Source organism: Pteropus alecto, unplaced genomic scaffold (assembly GCF_000325575.1).
Source record: "Pteropus alecto unplaced genomic scaffold, ASM32557v1 scaffold103, whole genome shotgun sequence".
Classification (NCBI taxonomy): Eukaryota; Metazoa; Chordata; class Mammalia; order Chiroptera; family Pteropodidae; genus Pteropus; species Pteropus alecto.
Genome location: NW_006436288.1, coordinates 2347794 through 2367846, shown reverse-complemented (window position 1 = coordinate 2367846; position 20053 = coordinate 2347794). Strand labels below are relative to the sequence as shown.

Here is a 20053-nt window from a genome sequence, read left to right as displayed (position 1 = left end):
ATTGAAACCGAATCCAAGGAAGTCAAGAAAAACAGGCAAAATACAGTGGAAAAACATGGCCAATAAGCACAGGAAGAGATGTGAAGTTTGATTCATCATCAGGGAGTTGCAAATCAAGATCACAGTGAAATGCAATTTTTCACTTACTAATCGGTAAGAATTTAAAAGAGACAATAACAGGTGTTGCATAGAATCTCCTACATTGCTAGTGGGAGTATATTTTGGAGCAACTGTTTTTGGAAAAAATGTGGTTGTTATCTTGTGAGCCTGAAAATAGATTTTCATATATGTTGAACCAGCAATTCTACTCCTGAGTACCAGGACACATGATCACTAGAGGTCTTAGTAGGACTGTTCATAGTAGCAAAGAAACAAAGAAACCAAATGCACATTTATAAGAGAGTGGATGAATAAATTATGGTGAAATATAATTTGGCAGTCAAAATGAACTGATAAATATGAGTTTGTGGTGGTCCACATCTAGTGCTGTTTGTTTTTCTGCTGACACATATGAAGACTTGTGTCTTCATGTATTTGGCAGATTTTTATTCTGAACTAATGTATGATTGATCATCTGTGGGAGTCCTGAGAAACTAAATGAGCATGCTGCCCTCCAGAGAGAATTATAATTTGCTTCTGCTTGCCAGCTGCTATTGAATTGTGACCTTTTTAGTCTCCTTTGAGTGTCCCAGCTTGGTGGAAGAGTCTCAGATTCTACTTTTGTGCCTCCTTACAGGAGGTCCAAGATTTGTTCTCCATTGCAACCCTAGAGTTGATGCTTGCTTACCCTTCACCTTCAGTTGTTACTTCATGTTCTTTTATTTTTTATTTTTTGCCTTTTGGAAATGTTCCTATTTTCTTGTGACTACAATAATGCAACATTTGTGCTAGAAGCTTCATTCAGATAGTGTAGTTTGTCATACTGCTGGAAATGGATTTCACTAACTGTATAACATTTCATTTTATATGTCTTCCCTGAATCGTCTGTGAACTCCTTGAAAGCAAGACTCTGATTCATATTTGTACCCCTGGAACCTCTGACCAATAATTTTGAATACCCATAGGCATTTGTTAATGTTTAGGGACAATTATCTACCTATTTGACAAATATAGTAAGATGTATTGAAATAATAAATTGAGGTCTTTTTCATATATTTTTATTTTCTGAAAAGATTATATACTATACCAATGGAAAAAAAAGCTAATACTAAAAGGAGATATATTGTATATTTCCACTTGTGTAACATTTTTGAAATAACAAATGTGTAGAAATTGAGAACATGTCAGTGGTTGCTAAGGGTTAGTATGGGGTAGGGGTGGGGTGGCAGGTGGGAAGTGAGTATTGCTATAAAAGGACAACATAAGGGATCTTTGTTGTGATGGAAATGTTCTGTACCTTGACTGCATCAGTGTCAATATCCTGGTTGTGATATGTACTATAGTTTTGCAAGATATTACTATTGGATAAACTAGGTAACAGGTATATAGGATCTCTCAATATTATTTCTTACAACTGCATGTGACTCTTCAATTATCTCAAAATAAAAGGTCTAATTGAAAAAAAAATAATAAAATTAGAATGATTTTTCAAAATGTTCCAGATTAGGAGTGCTCCTAAGACACCAGGTGGAAGCAAATGCAAAACAATCTCCAAGTTAACACTCTTTATACATAGGCCTCAGAAAAGTCCGAGATAAAATCTCCCCCACACACCACACATGCAAAAAAGATACCAAAAAAAAAATCACTAACTAACCTCACAAGAAGACAAACCACATAAACAAGTGTCAGAAGAAACAAACGGCAGAATCAGGCCATGAAGTTTGCAGATACTAGATTTAGCAGTTATAGAACAACGCGGTTAAGCAAATTTATTATGTTTAAAAAATTAAAATGGGGTTTAAAAACGTGACAAAGAAAAATAAACTACCAAAACTTATTTGGCAGATTAGAAAAAAAGATAAACTTATAGAAACTAAAAATACAGCTCCTAAATTTTAACTCTTAATGGACAGGTTAAGAACCTTCTTTGGCATAGCTGATAAAAAGAGTTGGTAAGCTGGAAGATACATTTGAAGAAATTATCCAGAATGCAGCAAAGACAGGGAAAAAATAAAACAATATGAAAGAGATACTAAGAAATAAAGAGGATAAAGTGAGAAGGTATACCTGTGTCTAATAGAAATTTCAAAAGGAAAGAATAGAGAAAATGAGAATCAGGCAATAGTTGAAGAACTGATAGTTGGCACTACCAACAAATGATGAAACCAGTGCTCATAGTCAGGATTATCAGTGAATCCAAAATAGAATAAATAAAAATAGATATCAACCTAGAGACTTTGTGGTTGAACTGTAGAACCTAAAAGACAACTTTAAAAACTGCTAGGAAGAAAATACAGGAGGAATCATGATTAGATGACTTCCTAACAGGAACAAAGGAAGAGAGAGGACAGCAGAATATATTTTCAAAGCACTGTCACCTTAAAATTGTATAGTCAATGAAAATGGTCTTTCAACTTATAAAAAGATTCTTAATATAACTCTTAAGATCAATGTAATTAGAATTCCACTGAAATATGACCTCTCATTTATTAGCCAAAAGTCTAAAAGTTTAACAACACATTCCACATGAGGGGCTATAAAGAGGTAGGCGTTCTCACACATTCCAGGTGGGAGTGCTTCACACGAAAAGTGAGAGTGGGTAATCTAGCAGTACCCACTAAAAGTATAGCCTGCATTTACTCTTTGACCCAAATATCTCCCTTCTGGGAATCTATTTCTCGGATACACTTATACAGCTGTAATATAACGTGTACAAGCATACTCATTCTAGCAATATTTTTCAACAGCCAAAGATTGGGAAAATCCACGTTCATAAAAGAGACCACTTAAATGAATAATTTAAAAGTCTACAAGATTAAATACTATGTAGCTATTTAATAAGAATGAAGAAGGTCTATATTTACTTCTAAGATTTTTACCATTAAGTGATGTCAGTAGATAGGAAAGACAGTGAAGTAAGAATATATTTTCATCTACGCACTAAAAAACTGGAATGATTAAGATAAAATAAATAAAATTACCTACAATGATTATAATTGAATTATATAGATCGTTTTTTATATTTGATTATTTCTTATTGATTTGTAGAAGTTTTAAGGTAATCTGCACATATTAGTCCTTTGGCAATTATACATACACTAATTATTTCTTAATTGTATTTTCACTGTCTTTATAGTGCACTTAATAATCAGAACTTCTTAATTCTAATGTAGGAAGAAAAAAACTAGCTTTGAGATCCCAGGGCAAGGTAGTGGGGAAAACTTTGTTTTGAACATTTAAATACTGTTATCTCTGTTATTAAACTACTAAAGAATTTGCCTGTAATATCTGAAAGTATATTAAATAAGAAAATAATTATTCTTCTGTTGTCAAGTTTTTGTTACACATTTGGAGACAAGTAGTAATGTCCATACTTTATGGAGATGAAAAAAGGGCAATAAAAAAAAAAAAACCTCCTCTTCTAAAATGAATATTACCTCCTATGACTCTCAGTGGAAAAAAAGTAGTTTTCTCTTTGTGATTTTTATATTTTTGTGTTTGTTTAAAAAAAGTACCCTCCCTAAATATTTAAGAACAGTTGATTCCAATCTTATACAAATTCTTCCAAGGAATAGAAAAAGAAATAATACTGCCCAACTCATGTACAACCTTGGCACCAAAGGACTGACAAAAGCAGTCCTTTCTTATATTAGAAAGGTAAATTACTCACTCAAGACATAGATGCAAAAAACCAAATGAAATATTAGCAAACCAAATCAAGCAATGTATAAATAAGAAAATAGCATGACTAAATTGGGCTTATTTAGGAATAGTTCAACATGATAAAATATGCTAATATAATTTCCTTATTAAAAAATAAAAGTAGAAAAAGCAATTGATCATCTCGATAGATGCAGAAAAACAATACAAGTAAACATTGTTTTATGATTAAAACTTGCAGAACTAGATATAGAAAATATATCACTAACATGATAAAAGAATCTAAAAAAAATAAAACAAAAACTAAATCCCCACAGTGAACATCATACTTAATGGTAACATATTTAAAAGTATTACCTTAAAAATAAGAAACAAGATATATACAAACTGCAGATAGGAAAGGAGGAGAAAAAAGAATATAAAGATTATCTTACCTCTTACCTAGGCAAACTAAGATGCAAAATCTCCCTGCTCCTATTTAAAACAACACAATAAAAAAGAGAAAAAAAATCATTTGGTAAATATGTTTTTATTTATAGAAAACTTCTTTTATCTATAAATTATTTGTATGTAATAAGAGTTTAGTAAAGTTGCCAGATACAGATCAATATAAAAAATATTAAATTTCTATCCATAAACAATAAGGGATTTTAAAAATACAACTTGTAGTTTACTTACCAAAACAACAAACATATGTATACATATAAATATATAGTAGTTTGAGTAATTCTAATAAATAATGTATAATATACTTAGTAGGTACTAAGTATATTAAAAACTTCACTTGATACATTAATAAAGAGACAGAGTTACCATGTTCCTGAATAAGAAGACTACGATGTCAATTGTAGACGTCAATTATCTTCAAACTGATAATGTTCATAGATTTAACTTCTACATATCCTCTAAAGACACTGTAGAAGAAATTACTGTTCTCTACAAGTAAGGAAGATTATATTAAATGCCTTTCTAGCTTCATCTATATCTTAAAATATTTTTCACTCCATCTAAGTGTATTCATGAGAAGGGGGAAAAGAGAAGAATCCAGACTCTATATTGGTGTGGAGAGAACATTTAAGTCTGATTATAATAACATGAAAAATGGGAAATAATAGTCAGGAGATAATGGTCATTGGGAGATTAATACCGAAAATATAATAGATCGTCTTATAAGTCTTCATACTTTTCAAATTACGGCCACATCCAACTTCTTTTAATTCCTCAAGGTCCTTTTAAAAACCAATTAATTCAATAAATATTTATTGAATTTTGACTGCAGTGTTCTAGGAGATGGAGATACAGAAATGAATAAGTTCAATTCCTTGAAACCATAGAGCTTAAATTCTAGTGGGGAAGGCAAATTAATTAATTAGTAAATAAGATAATATCAAATGATAATTTTTATAAAGAAAATAAAGCAGGATAATCTAACAGAGAATGATTAGGGGAAAGAGGTGCTCTTTAAACTGGGCGATCACAAGAAATGCCTCTAGGAGGTGCCATTTGAGATGAAATCTGAACAATAAAGACATCAAGTGGCAGAGTTGCCTGCAGAGAGAACAGCTGAAGCAAATGCTGTTAAGTGGGTGGAACTGTGAGCAAGGCAGAGAGTGATAGGAGCTAAGACTTTCAAATGTGGTGAGATAATTATCATATAGAAGAGTGGTTCTCAAACTATGGTCCATCGATCCCTTGGGTGAGGGTCCCCAAAACACTTTAAGGGGTCACCAAAGTCAAACTACTTTCATAAGAATATTACAATGTTATTTCCTTTTTTCTCTGTTGACGTTAGCAATTGTGAGTAAAACGCTTTATAACCTCGACACAAACCAAGGCACTGGCGCCAAATTATACTAGTAGCATCACATTCTTCACTCATGACGTATCATCTGTATAATTGTTTGAGTTGAAAGCTGAACTAATCACCTTTGTATGGAAACCATTTTTATGGTTATTCAGACTTGGGTGTTTGGCAGATATTTTCTCAAAAAATAATCAGGCAAGCCTGTCATTTCAGGAAACACAACTGACAGTATTTGTTACCAATGATAAAATTCAAGCATGCAAGTGAAAATTATGTTTCGGATCTGCTACCAGGAGCTTAACATCTTCCTTACTTAGAGACTTTTCCAATGAGATCAATGGTGATACAACAAATGTGATATTTTGATAGTTATAACGAAATGTGTTAACATTTGAAGGATCTCCATAACTCAGTGAAACAACATCTCCCAAATTCACCAATGTATAATATTAAAAATCATGTATGTGAGAAAGAGTCATTTAAAATGCAAGACAGCCTAAGAGATTTTTAATTTATCAAAGTACGAAAGTTCCAGATTTCAAATGACAGCTAATCTTTAAGAAATTACCACTTGTAAAGTTTGAGTATAGAACAAAGAATATTTGCCTATATCTGAAAAGGATATTAAAATACTTCTCCCTTTTTTCAGATACATATGTATATGAGGTTGGATTTTCATCCTATACTTCAACTAAACTAATAAAACAGACGAAATAAACGAGTAGATATAAGAATCCAGCTCTTTTGTATTAAAGAGCCATCAAGGAGATGTGCAAACATGTAAAACAATGCCATTCTTTCCATCAACTTTTTTGTTTTAGAACATAAAGTTATTTCCATAAAAATCTATTTATATTACCATGTAATGAACTTAATGTTATTATTTAAGATGAATGAACAAATAATTTTTTTTAAATTTTCTGTCTTATTTTTAATATAGTAAATATCAACAGTTAAAACCCACTTAAACAAAAGCTCTTGGGATCCTCAGAAATTTTTGAGAAGGGGTCTTGAAATCCAAAAGTTTAAGAACCGTGGATGTAAAGCAATGAATTCAGGTTCTATTGAGAGACAATGTAGTGTACTTCTTAAGAAAATAGCTTAGGTTTGAATCCCAGAACCAACACCCAACATGTATATGACCTCAGACAAAATTTTTAACCACTCAGTTTCCTCATATGAAAACTAAGGATAATAATGAAACTGACATCATAGATTTTTATGACATTGATTTAATTTATATAAAGTACTTAGATTATGTTTGCCATTTGTGATAATTTATTACCAGTATATAACAAATATACTGGTAAGCCATTGGGAGTTTTAGGAAGGAGTAGCACCTAATCTGATTTCGTATTTATTTTTTTTCAATCTATTGGCCGTTGTGTAGGAAATAATTGTAAGAGGACAGAAGCTGAAGCAAGGAGACCAGTTAGAAGGCTCTGACAGGATCTAAGGCAAGACGTGATGGTTTGGACTAGAGTGGTAATAATGGAGATGGAGAGAGTGAACCCTTTTTTAGAAATGTTGTAGCAGCAGAGCTAATAGGATTTGCCTCCCTATTGGATGTGGAGGGTGAAGGAAAGAAGAATCAAGGATGACTCCTAGGATTTTGATTGAACAACAAGGTAGATGAGGATTCCATTTCCTGGGGTGGAGAAGGAGCAAGCTACGGGGGATGTAATCTAGAGTTCTGTCCTAGACATGCTATATCTGAGACTTCTGTTCCATATTCCAATAGAAATATCAAAATTGTTGGATTTCAAAATCTGGAGTTCAGAAAGAGGTCAAAGTTCAAGATTTGAACTTAATTTTCATCACCATATAGGAGTTACATAAAGCCATGGATGAGATCTAGGAAGAAAGTGTAGATAATGATGAGTAGCAAAATATGACTCTGAAATATGCTGCTTTGGTATATTGATTATTTTGAGCTGTAAGCTATTGAAAAACAGCAAATGCAGAGAGAGGCTTTCTCTGAACTCCCTTTATCTGCCTAAAGACAGATCTTCTAAAAAGAACTCAGTTGTCAGTAATCCCCTCCCCAGGAGTTTCATCAGGTAGAGAAGTTTGACTCTTACCACTGGAGAGGAAACTAGAAGTCTCCTTACCACACCCAGACGAACTTTGTCACAACTGTCACACCTCCCATCTGCTCTTCTAAGGGCCCAGTCATCTTTCCGAAAAATCATCTACTCTTCCCTAAGCGATCTCTATCCCCGCTCTCCTTTCCCTGTTAAAATGGTATTTAATCCTGAATTCTAAACCACCTTGAAAATTGATTTTTCTCTGGGTACCTTCCATATAGCTATGCATATTAATAAACTCATGTTTGTTTTTCTCTTATTAATCCGTCTTTTATGACAGGAGTCTCAGCTAAGAACTCAGAAGGGTAGAGGCAAAATTACCTCAGAAGGGTAATCGTCCTCAAGAGAGCACATCATCTTGTTAAATATCCTGTAATCCAGTCACAGAGATTTCTCTGCCTTGCTTTCTCCCTGTTCACTTAATCTTTCTTAGGTTCCCTCCTTAACTCCAGATGTATAAAAGAAACTACAAACTGTCATTCTGGGAAGCATTTTTGCAGTCTTGCTTCCCAGCATGTTATCATGGCTCAAATAAACCCTTATAATAATTCTCTACAGTGTTGGACGTTCTTAGGTCTTTAACATTCTGCATCTGAGGATACTGTTTCTAGGAATCCTTCAAGTGGAACAGGGAGAATATGAACTTGTATCTCAACTGCTGTCATCTTTTCTTCCCTTCCTAAAGCTAAAATCAAAAGCATTAAACTATTTTGTTATTACTACATTCTTTCAACATCAAATATATGACTTGTTGTTGTTTTTTTTAAGTCTCCATTTTTTTTCTGTGGGGGTAAAGCAGAAAGTCCCCATCAGCAGCACCATACACTCTAAATGGCAGTTATATAGCAATAATACAGAGGAAAATTGACACCAATAGCTTCTTGATCCAACTTCCTTCTTTTTTTTCATGATAAAATCCAAACCTCTTGCATCATTGCATTATTATTCCTGCTAATTTCATGTTTATGTTTCTATCCTCCCTTGCAGCGTTCTCTCTAAATTTTTGCCAAGAATTCTCACTAGCTTCCACAATCATATCTTCAGTGTAACTGTGTTTTCTTTCCTGATGAATTTTCAGCCTTGTACTTTGTTGACTCTTAGCTTCTGCTTCTCTGGCAAACACTTTAATTTAAATCCCCTCATTTTTATTTCACAGGGATATTGGGAATGCCAGCTATGAATGGTCTTGGCTCTTTTCTCACTGTTTATTTTACATCCTGATCAGGGTCATTTCATCACTGTCTAGATCTCAGAGAGTTTAAAAGGCTATAAAGAAAAAAAGCTTGGTTCCAAAATACAAAAAGATAACTGCAACTTCAAAATGAATATATTATCCAGTAGCAAAACTATAATACTCTTTTGGTTTTTAAAAGAAAAATAATATGTGTAGAATGTGGTTCCATTTAATATATTTAATATGATGTGTCTTTGGACAAACAGTTTATGCAATCTTGAAGAATTAAAAAGATTTTTCTCCCCCTTGGTTTTCTTAAATCTAATCCTGTTTTATTAGGAATTTGTTCATCTTTCAAATAATTTTGTCAAGTTTTAAGCATTTGAAAACTTAATTTTTCCTACATTATACACGTGAAAAAGAATATCTACCACTTACATTTCAGAACATCTGTTTTTTCTTTCAAATATAACCTACTTGCTCACCATAAATACGTTTCAGACAATTAAGAAGTATATCCAAATAAATGTAGTTTAAATTTTTGTTCCTGGAGTAGATTCCAAAGATTTGTTTTAGGGGTAATTTAGAAATTACACCTAGTGATATAATTATTTCTTGAATACAACTGAAACTTCTTCCCACCACCATTCTTTTCTAAAATAGTAAATGGTATATACTTAAAATTTTTAGTTAAATTACTTCCAATTAAATAAATTCTCTATTAAAGTTGAGGAAGACATACTTGTTATGCACTAAGTGGCACAAAGGAAGGCGTAATCGATGCTGCTGTTTAGAGAATGGCATCAAGGAATAACAATAACTAAGAGTTGTTAAACACTTACTAGATGCCAAGAACTTTTTAATGCCATTTTCTAATTTAATTAACCCAAACTTCTCCACACAGAATCTTCAAAGTTCACAGCAACACAGTAGTAACTTAATTTTCACTTGTTGCTCCTGTGAGTAAATATTTCTAGAAGTCGCTAGGAGTGTCTTGAATATTGTCCATTAAGCCTTTTTGTCCTTGGTTCTGCTATGGGACCACCAAATGTGAGGGTCTCCAGGAGGTCCTGCCCCTGGCAGGTACAATTTGTTAATACACTGAAGTCTCACCCCGCCCCGGCCTAGTGCTGCCACAGCACCAGCCAGGCTTGATATCATCATGGAGGACTCTCAAAGCGCCAGAGCAGGTGTCAATCCTTGACCAAATGAGAAACAGCATCCCTCTCCTTTATAGGATGGAGCCTATTAGAGGGCCCCTAGGCAATGAGCTCTATGACATAATATTCCTTGGTTGTTTTTCAGTTTTTTATTCCAGATCTTTTTATTCCTTGAACTAAGACATGCATGGATGGGCTGGACTGGAGACAGATTTAAGTAATATGGTAACTAAGCTCCACAGTTCAATGCTTGGCCGTTTCCCCTGAGAATGAATCACTTCCAATGTGGCTTTTCAACCTCAGCTAAGTGGATATTGTTTGGGTAAATCCCCTCAATCATCTGACACACCTACCCATGTCCAAACTCTACCAAGAGTTGTAGCTCAGGCCTATGGGCTAGCATAGAAATTAAATTTCTTTTAGAAGTGAGAAAACTGAAGATCAGCAAATTTAGGTAATCTGCCCAGTTTGTATGCTTATTAGCAAACAGCTAAAACAAGATTCAAATCTAGCTCCCAGTTCTGTGGATTTTTGTTTTTTGTTTATGACTATCAAATGGTCTTCTGGAACTCAAAGAAGCTTTTCTTTATCTCAATATATATATACCATTGTGTGTTCTTTAAATGTTTGCCTTGCCTTCCCTACTACCTGCTAAGATACATCAATAAATAAAACTGAAAATTAATTCTCTGTTCCTGAGGAGTTTAGACTTCAATGAACTGATCACTGTCTTCATTCCCAAGCTGTCATTTTAACCTACATAACAACTACAGTATGAGGAAGTAATCCTTCAGGTATCCTGGAGAGGCGGGGACAAACAGGAGTAATATCTGGCTTCTCCATAGGAAAATAGAGTTCCATTTTCTAGACTGAAATATCAGCCAATCTAACCCTTTTTGGCAGCCTAGGGAATGAACTGTGCTTGTTTCCTTCGGTTCTGTTTGTAGTAGGAGAAAACAAACAAAGCTATTTCCAGAGCACTATGAGCTTTATTACAGGTGAGATACATTATTACTGTCTCCAACACATACTTCCCATGGTATTTAAACACAGCCACCTGGACAGAAGTGCTAATTCAAGAGTCACTCGGAAATTTAACAGATTTCCAGCTACCTCTGGCAGGTATATAACAATCACCTACTCTAGCCCTTCCTGAGCACATAGGAATACTGTATAAAATGGACTCGGGAAGATAGGAGAGGAAGACGTTGCTCAAGGATCAAAAAGAGTTTCTCTTGGAATGGTGGAGGGAAACAGGTATCGTAAGGAAAAGAAACAAGCCTGTCAGGCCAAAGCATCACAGGCATTGGTACTAGATTCAGGCAGGCCACCCTGGTCTACCATAGTGATTTGGGTGTCATTGGAGTCACTCCACCTTGTGATGTAGATAAGATCACATTTAATCTCATTAAATACTTGTAGAAAATCCAAAAACCCTCACCAGTATTTCACCACAACCTGAAATCTTGTGTTACCATGATCATCTCTGACTTGAAACTCATTCTGTGAATCATTTAGCCAACCTGTTCCTGTTCTTACCCCATCAATCTAAACACAGATCTGAGCATCTTTCTATAATTCTCACAAATTAGGCAAGTTGTATATGACACAGACTTGACTGAAGGTTTGGGAAGAGTTAACCAATTTTATCAGTTTTAAATTCCCACTAAAACGCAATTATCATTGTTGTAGCCGCCAGCCCCTGAAAGACACACAGACCACCAGAAATCAGTGAGTTATAGGAAACACACTCTTTATTCAGCCAGCTGGGTCTGCTAGGGGTACACAGACCCCAAATTAAGCAGCCCCGAAATGTAGAGGTACAGGGTTTTTAAGCCCTAAATCCCATTCCTCATTCTGTCTTAAACACAAAGGTCTATTTTCCTCCTATTCACTACCTGTCAACCCACAGGTCGGGTGTGCAAGCGGGGGTATGGCAGCAGAAAGCTTACTGTTAGAATGTTATGTTCCCATGGGTGATAGCCTATGTTCCCATGGGCAATAGCCAAGCAGTAATTTTCTAGCCAGCACATCATGAAGGCAGAAATCTGCTCATTCTGTAATAGCCTGCTGAAATGTGAAAGGGTTAAAGGATAATTAGAACCTGAAACTGGACAAAGGAAGTCTATACCTTAGGCCTAGTTTCTGGAACCCCTAACCGCATTCTGTTAATCATGAAACTTGTAACAATGAGCTCATACGCCAACTGCCAATTTTAGCCCGTGTAACCCTGCTTGCTTGCGTGGCATGAAAAATAATCAATTTTATATAAGCTGAAAATTACTGTTTGGCCATCGCCCATGGGAACACTGGCTATTGCCCATGGGAACATAGGCGATCATCCATAGGAACATAACATTCTAACAACAAGCTTTCTGCTTCTGTACTCCCCGCTTGCACACCTGACCAGTGGGTTGACAGGTAGTGAATAGGAGAAAGATGGACCCTTGTGTTTAAGACAGAATGAGGAATGGGATTTGGGGCTTAAAAACCTTGTATCTTGGCATTTCTGGGCTGCTCCTTTGGAAGGACAGCCGCCGGCTAATAAACTGCCTCTATAATCAAAGCACTCAGGTTGAGTCTGGTTATTCTGGTCACAACAATTCGTGTTAAAATTCCAATGCTGATAACAACTAAAAGGCACTCAGTAAATAGTAATTGTATGGATGAAGTAATGCATCTTTTCTTCAAGGAAAATACAAGCAACCTCATATTTATTTTCTACCTCTTTATTCTTAATTGTCTTCAGTTCCCATCTCACTAGGCCTTGCTCGCCGGCCATTTCTTTCTATGTAGCTCCCAGCCTCTTGCCATCTTATTGGCCTCCCTTTCCTTTTTTCTCTTTCCACTTCTCCTCCTCACTCTCTTCTTCCTAGATTGGCCCTGAGAACTTCAAATTTTCTTCACTTTATTATATAAAGCAACTTAAGTTTTTCTATGCCTAACTCAGAAGGTTTGCATTGCGTGCTCAGCAAAACCAAAGCTTTTTAGTTACCTAAATCCATCTTGCATTATGTTACCCTATGTGGCTAGGACCAGTAAGTATTTCCTTCACAAGGAAAAAAATCAAAGCAGGAATCATTAAAAATTATACATTTATACCTTAAATTTTTATTTTATCTCAAAACATATTCATGTTCATTTATTCACCAAATGGTTGGTGTCAAGGCAAGGAATTTTCTTTGAGTTCCTAGATTGGAACTTTGAATCAACTTTCTTAAGTAAACCACATCCCTTGTGCATCTTGTACTATTTTTAGTGTTTGATGTGTTAAGGCAATTGACAAGCTCTCTAAGGACAGAACTTTTTAAAGGGTTTTCATATTCCCCAGTATTTTATACCAGTCTTGCCACAACATATTTCTTAGTAATTTGCCTTTAAAATTTCCAAGAGTTTTCCTAAGTATTTTATCAGATTACATAACATCTCATTAAGGACATAATGTAATAAGTAAATTTAGCAAATTTAGGCACAAACACAAGGAACGCCTGGTAAGCAAACGACTTAACTGAAGGGAGCATTAAGCATGTCCACTGGCTACAGGCAGTCAGTGATTCAATGCTTATTTCAGTTAATCTGTTGAGTCTATTAAATCATCGGATAGGAAATATTTTACTAGAGCCCTTTTTCCTCAATAAAATTCAGATCAGAATCTCTACCTTTGCGCTAAATAAAAAAACTTTCATGTTTTAGTTCCATCAGTTCTATTAGTTGGTAAAATTCCTTTTGAAAAACTCATTTTTGCATCCCCACTGAGATAAGAGACAAAGGAAGCCTAAGACTGCTCTAGAGTATAGAGATGTGGCGTGTTCCTACAGGCCTGAAGAAGGTGGGGTGTGGATCTTAGTAGGAAGCAGACAAAAGAGACCCAAAGTATTGCCAGAAATGGAATGGCACATGCAGGTGACTTGTTCAGCTGCCCCTTCCCTTCTTTTCTCATGTCTTTAGAGGTTTTGTGTTCTATTGAAGAGAGTCTCAAAAATCTGCCAACTTAGGTGTTCCATTACTTACTTTTGACCCTTGAAACTCTCCCAGAAGAACCTATCTCGTTTTATTTATAATCTACATGCTAGTAGTTTTACAACATATAAGAGATATGATTTTTACCTTTGTTGTGGCCTGTATAGAATAGACCAAACCAAGTATGCTCTCAAAGGCTGTTTATTAGCCGGCGGCTGTCCTGTACAAAGGTGCAGCCCCGAAATGCCAAGATACAAGGTTTATAAGCCCTAAATCTCATTCTTCATTCTATCTTAAACACAAAGGTCTATCTTTCTCCTATTCACTACCTGTCAACCCACTGGTCAGGTGTGCAAGCGGGGAGTACAGAAGCAGAAAGCTTGTTGTTAGAATGTTATGTTCCTATGGGTGATCGCCTATGTTCCCATGGGCAATAGCCAGTATTCTCATGGGAGATGGCCAAACAGTAATTTTCAGCTTATATACAATTGATTATTTTTCATGCCACGCAAGCAAGCAGGGTTACACGGGCTAAAATTGGCAGTTGGCGTATGAGCTCATTGTTACAAGTTTCATGATTAACAGAATGCGGTTAGGGGTTCCAGAAACTAGGCCTAAGGTATAGACTTCCTTTGTCCAGTTTCAGGTTTTAATTATCCTTTAACCTTTTCACATTTCAGCAGGCTGTCACACCTTAAGGAGTGCAGAAAGGACTGTTATCTTAGTCCTTCACATTCGAGAATCTTTTCCTGGTTACGTGCTGTAATCAGAGGATTCCCAGAACTGCACCTACCTTCTGTCTTCACATCTGAATTAAAAGCACCTGGTGGTTATCTACCTCATCCACCCCCAATATGACCTCCTGTCATATTTGTAATTTCCAGACCCAATTTAAAAAAAAAAAAGAAAAAGATGGTCTGCTCTTTCTTGTACCACAAGAAGTGTGAATGGCAACAAGAGTTAGAAAACCAGATTTGAATACAAGTTTGGCCACCAAATGAGCATAAGAAGTTGGAGGCCGCAGTCTCCTGGGACTGAGCCCTTCACTTATGTGATCCAACACTATCTCCAGGAGTATAGTGACAGAATCAAGTTAAATTTTAGGACACCCAACTGGTATCGGAGAATTACTTGATGTGTAGAAAATCCACACATCTGGTGTCAGAAGTGAAGTATAGTAGTAAAGGAGAAACACAAAGAAGTTTTTCTTTTACAGATGCTTTTTTTTCTATTTCTCGCCTATTTGCTCTGGCTAGGATATCCAGTGATATGTTGAAAAGAACTGGCAAGAGTTGGCATCCTTGCCTTGTACTGAATCCTCAAGAGAAAGCTCTCAGTTTCCCTCCATTGATTTTCATGTTAGCTGTGGGACTTTCATAGATGGCCTTTTGTTGAGGTAAGTTTCTTCTATACATATTTTGTTAAAAGTTTTAATCATACATGGGTGTTGAACTTTATCAAATACTTTTCTGCATCTATGGGTTTTTTTTTCCATTTCGTTAATGTGGTATATCGCAGTGATTTGGATATAGTGAACTATCTAAGCATCACAGAGATAAATCCCACTTGATCATGTTGTATGACACTTTAACTGTGTTGTTGAATTCAGTTTGCTAGTATGTATTGAGGACTTTTGCATCTTTGTTGATCTGGGATTTTGGCCTTTCTTGATCTCTTTTTCTGGCTTTGTATTAGGATGATATTAGCATCATAAAATGGGTTTGGAAGTGTTCCCTCTTAATTTTGGGGAGAGTTTAAGAACGATTGCTATTAATTCTTCTTTGAATGTTTGGTGGAATTCACCTATAAAGACATCTGGTCCTGGGTTTCTTTGTTGAGAGGTTTTTGATTACTTATTCAATCTCCTTTTTTATTATTGGTCTGTTCAGGCTTTCTGTTTTTTCTTTATTTGGTTTTGGTAGGTTGTATGTTCTAGGAATTTATTCAATTCTTCTAGGTTATCGAGTTTGTTAGTGCAGGGGTCCCCAACCTCCGGACTGTGGACTGGTACCAGTCCATGGCCAGTTGAAAACTGGGCTGGATGGCAGGAGGTGAGCAGTGGGCGAGCGAGCAAAGCTTCATCTGTATTTGCAGCTGCTCCCCAGCATTAGCATCACCGCCTCAGCTCCACCTCAGGTCATCAGGCATTAGATTCTCATAGGAGTACCTGTCTCTGCTGCCAAAAAGGTTGGGGACCAATGTCTTACAGCACTTTGCACTTTTTTTGTTGTTGTTGAGTTTAGTCAGTCATAATTATTTGCTTAATGTTTGTTTTCCCTACTAGAATGCATTTTCCATGAGAACATTCGTGTAATATCATTCATGGCTGTATGCCCAGTGCCTTGCCAATGCCCAACATATAATCGGGACTCAATAAATAGTTGCTGACTGACTGATTGAAAAACAGCTCTTCCCAGTTAAAGATTCAGTTTCAATATGCAGCTATAACATAAACACAAGTAGTCCATTGCGTTTGTTCTTTTCTCAAGTCTTTTGACCTTATTTTCCATTTTACAAAGCTTTTTATGTATATACTCCACTTTCCTCTTCCTCTGTTCTCTCTTCCCAGTGATGTGTCATAAATCGATATATTTTTATTGGATGATGTCCAGGTAATCTCCCTGTTTATAACTCTAACCTTTCTGTGAGCAAATACACAAAGTGAACTTTGATTTATTTCCTACCATAATGTAGCTGTTAATTACTGGCCAGCAGGCAGTATTCTGTGGTCCACGTGACCAATGGGGCAGGACCAGAAAGGAATGTTGGGGAGAGTGGACTGAGGGACCCAGTAAGAGACAGTCCAGCTGGAGTCTCTGTCTCCCTAAAAGCCCAGAGTAAAGCAAGTGAGCCCAGGAGTATGGTTCTGAGGAGAGCGAGGTCATGACGATACCTCTGTTGGGCTTGGCTTTGTGGTCGCTGCTCCTCCATCCAGGGCTGATGCTCTGGAACTCTCAGGTGAGTCAGAACTGCAACGATGGCAGGTACGAGATCAGCGTCCTGATGATGAAAAACTCGGCCTTCGAAGAGCCTTCGGTGAATTTGAAAAATGCAGTGAATATGGGAGTGGAAATAGTGAGACGCCGTCTATTAAGTGATGGTAAGAATATGGTAACAGAATCTTCCTCCTTCTTAGTACTACTTCTGGGGTCAAAGAGTTGCTAAGTAAAGACTGTGTTCTTTGCCTGATCACCCACTCTTCTCTAAGGGCCTGTCCCACAACCCCTTTCTATTTCAAGGTAGTAGATCCTCAGAGAGAACTCCTACCACAGTGAGTTGACTCTTAATCCACCCCAACTCAGGAAATGCCAGGTGTTCACAGCAGTGAAATGCTCCCGCTGGCATTTCAATAAAAACTAGATTTATTTCTCAATTTCAAAGAGGCATCATGTTTTCTCCTGCAGCTGCTCAGAGGTAACATTTGGTCTGGACCTGAGATTTCGCAGGATTACCAGTCCAGAAGATGAATTAAGAAAGTAAAATTTATACAGATGCTGAATCTTACTCTGGGATTTCTAATCCATCTGTTCACTCTTTATATATCTGTTGGCTATTATTATAAGACATGGTCAATATATTAAATTACAATCTAATTCAATGTTGTTCTTCAGCGTATATTTTAATTATTAAAATAAACTTTATAACATTAGATAAAATATGTAAAGTAAAGAAAAAAATCACCCCCGATAATTTCTAGCCACCTGGATGTTTCCAGTTTCTTTTCATATGCTTCTCAGTTTTTTTGTTTTTAAGAACACGGTTGAGATCACTATGGCATAGAAAAAAATTTATATCTTTCTGATTTCACTTTACATTGCTTTACAAGTGACTTTCCTAAAGCTACCTAATCTTCATAGCATCATGTGAATGGATGTCTATCCCTTAGAGTAGATATTCTCCTAGATTATTTAATAATTCTTTATTGTAGGGTTTTCTATTAGTTTTAATTGTTTATGATTATTTAAAAAATACTACACTAAATATTTTCATGGTTTTGGTTTTCTCCCCATTCTTTGAGACTAGATTGCCAAAAGTATCCTTACAGAGTCAATGCTATTTCATACATCTTAATGGTTATTTATGGTTTTAAGGAAGGCATATCTAAATTTCCTCTATTTCAAATTCTGTAGTAATAATAACAGGTATCAATTCTGCAGTAACTTTCTTCTGTGCCATATTCATTTCCTGATCCTGTCTGAGACAGGATTCAAATGTAAACACACGGAACTAGGAGGTCATTTCATAAAATCACCTTCTGAGGCAGTGTCTAATAATGAAAAGGACATTTGATTTAAAGTCTATCTATCATGTTCTAGGTGAGATATATAACTTCTTTAATCATCAAAACTCTGTCAGATTGTTGGCATTGATGCTGTTTCACAGCAGAGGTTTAATAACTGTGCTGAAGTCATACAAGTTATCTGTTTGAAATGAGATTAAAACCCATGTCTGATTCCAAAGAGTGTGTCATGTTTTTCATGGTGAGTAAAAAAGATCTTTACCCGCCATGAACAAACTTTCTCATTAAAATAAGACAGTGGAACATTGTGGTTAGAAGTAGTGTGACTTGGAATCAGACAGCTCTTGGTTCATATTCCAGCCTTTTATCCAACCGTTTTTCACCAGTGACCTTGAGGAAGTTAAGTTTTCTGAGCCTCGTTATCCTCTCCTATAAAATTACAACAGATAGTGGTCATGTCATGTGGATATGTTGTGAATTAAATGAGGAAATTCATATAAAGTACCTAATACAGTGACTGAAACAGTAAGAACTCAATAACTGGAAGTTGTTTTTATTGTTGTCACTGTTACTGTTGTTCTTGTTGAGAATGTTAATGTCGTGGTTGTTGCTCTGCTGTTGCTGGTATTAGGAAAACAAGTTACCAGGCATATAAACTGAACAGTATAATGTATTGGTAAGATCTTGATCTCTGAACTCATATAACCTGAATTGGAATTCCTGCTTCATCATTTACTAATTGAATGAGTTAATTATCTCTCAAAGTTTTACTCATCTTATGTGCAAAATAGTCATCCGTGGTGAGGTTGTTGAATGGATTAAATGAGTGGAGAATTTTGAGGGGATGAAAGGATAAATAAGGATTCCCAAATTTTTGCATTTAGTGATGCATTTTGTTGGATGGATGTTCATACATAATAAATTCAAGAAGGGCAGGTTGTGAGGGAAAGATAGGTTCATGTTCTAAACATATTGAACTTTATTATTTGGGAAAAAAATCTATGACAATATACGTAAGCACTAAATTGAAGACAACAGTTCAGATTTAGTGGGTGATGTCCAAAAGAAAGAGATCAGTATTTTTTTTCTAGTACTTAGGAAACCTTTGTGAGTTTTGACGAATATATAGGATTTGGTGGAAAATGTGAAAAAAAAATGAATTCCTTTAACTTTAGGACATTGGTTCCTCAAGGATGTATGATCCATGGCTAAATGCACCTGGTCCATCCCCTCCGCATATTCTCATGTGCTAAGGGGGGTCCGTTTCCTAGATTCCAGCACCTATAGCCAGATTCACTTGGGTCCAACACCATCCTCAAAGCTCTAGATAGGAGCGAGAGGGTTCTGAGATCACTCTATATTTTATAGCATTCCAGTCATCCTCCCAGGACTAAGACATCATAGCAGGGTGGAAATGCAGGCAGGCAGGATAAGGATGAGAAGTAGCACTTAGAGTGACTGCTTGTTTTAAAACTTAAGTTTTATTTGTCATTCCATTGTCTGAAAAAATGTTCAGCGTTTTCTTGAGAAATCATTTAGGATTGAGAAAGATAAAAGGCATATAAAACAAAAACAGTCCACATAAGCATAAGATGTTGAGAGGCAGCAGCACACTATAGTGTGTTCTGCAGAAATGGCTCTCAAACTTTTTGGCCACAAGACCACTTTACACTCTGAGGAGTTTTGTTTGTGCAGTTACATTTATTGACATTTACTGCACTGGAAATTTAAACTGAGAAAAGTTTAAAAATATTTGTTTATTGATTCATTTAAATAACAATAACAACAACTTTATCTGTTAACATAAATAAAATTTCTCCGTCAAGAAATTTTATGTTTTTGTATTTCTCAACCAAAAAATAAAAG

At 35.7% G+C, this 20053-nt stretch overlaps 1 protein-coding gene across 2 annotated transcripts in view; it reads left to right on the top strand.

Moving 5' to 3' along the window:
- Window positions 1-15120: 15120 nt before the first annotated feature.
- GUCY2C (guanylate cyclase 2C) overlaps window positions 15121-20053 on the top strand; it is a 60180-nt gene continuing 55247 nt past the window's right edge. The window contains exon 1 of one of the 2 annotated variants that reach the window (XM_015589990.2): window positions 15121-15343. Coding sequence is in view for 1 of the 2 variants with exons in the window: in XM_006912643.3 (XP_006912705.1) it covers window positions 16831-17047 (217 nt within the window). In the remaining variant the exon portion in view is untranslated. Of the gene's footprint in view, window positions 15344-16697; window positions 17048-20053 lie in introns of those variants that run through there. The other variant, XM_006912643.3, reaches the window with a different exon arrangement.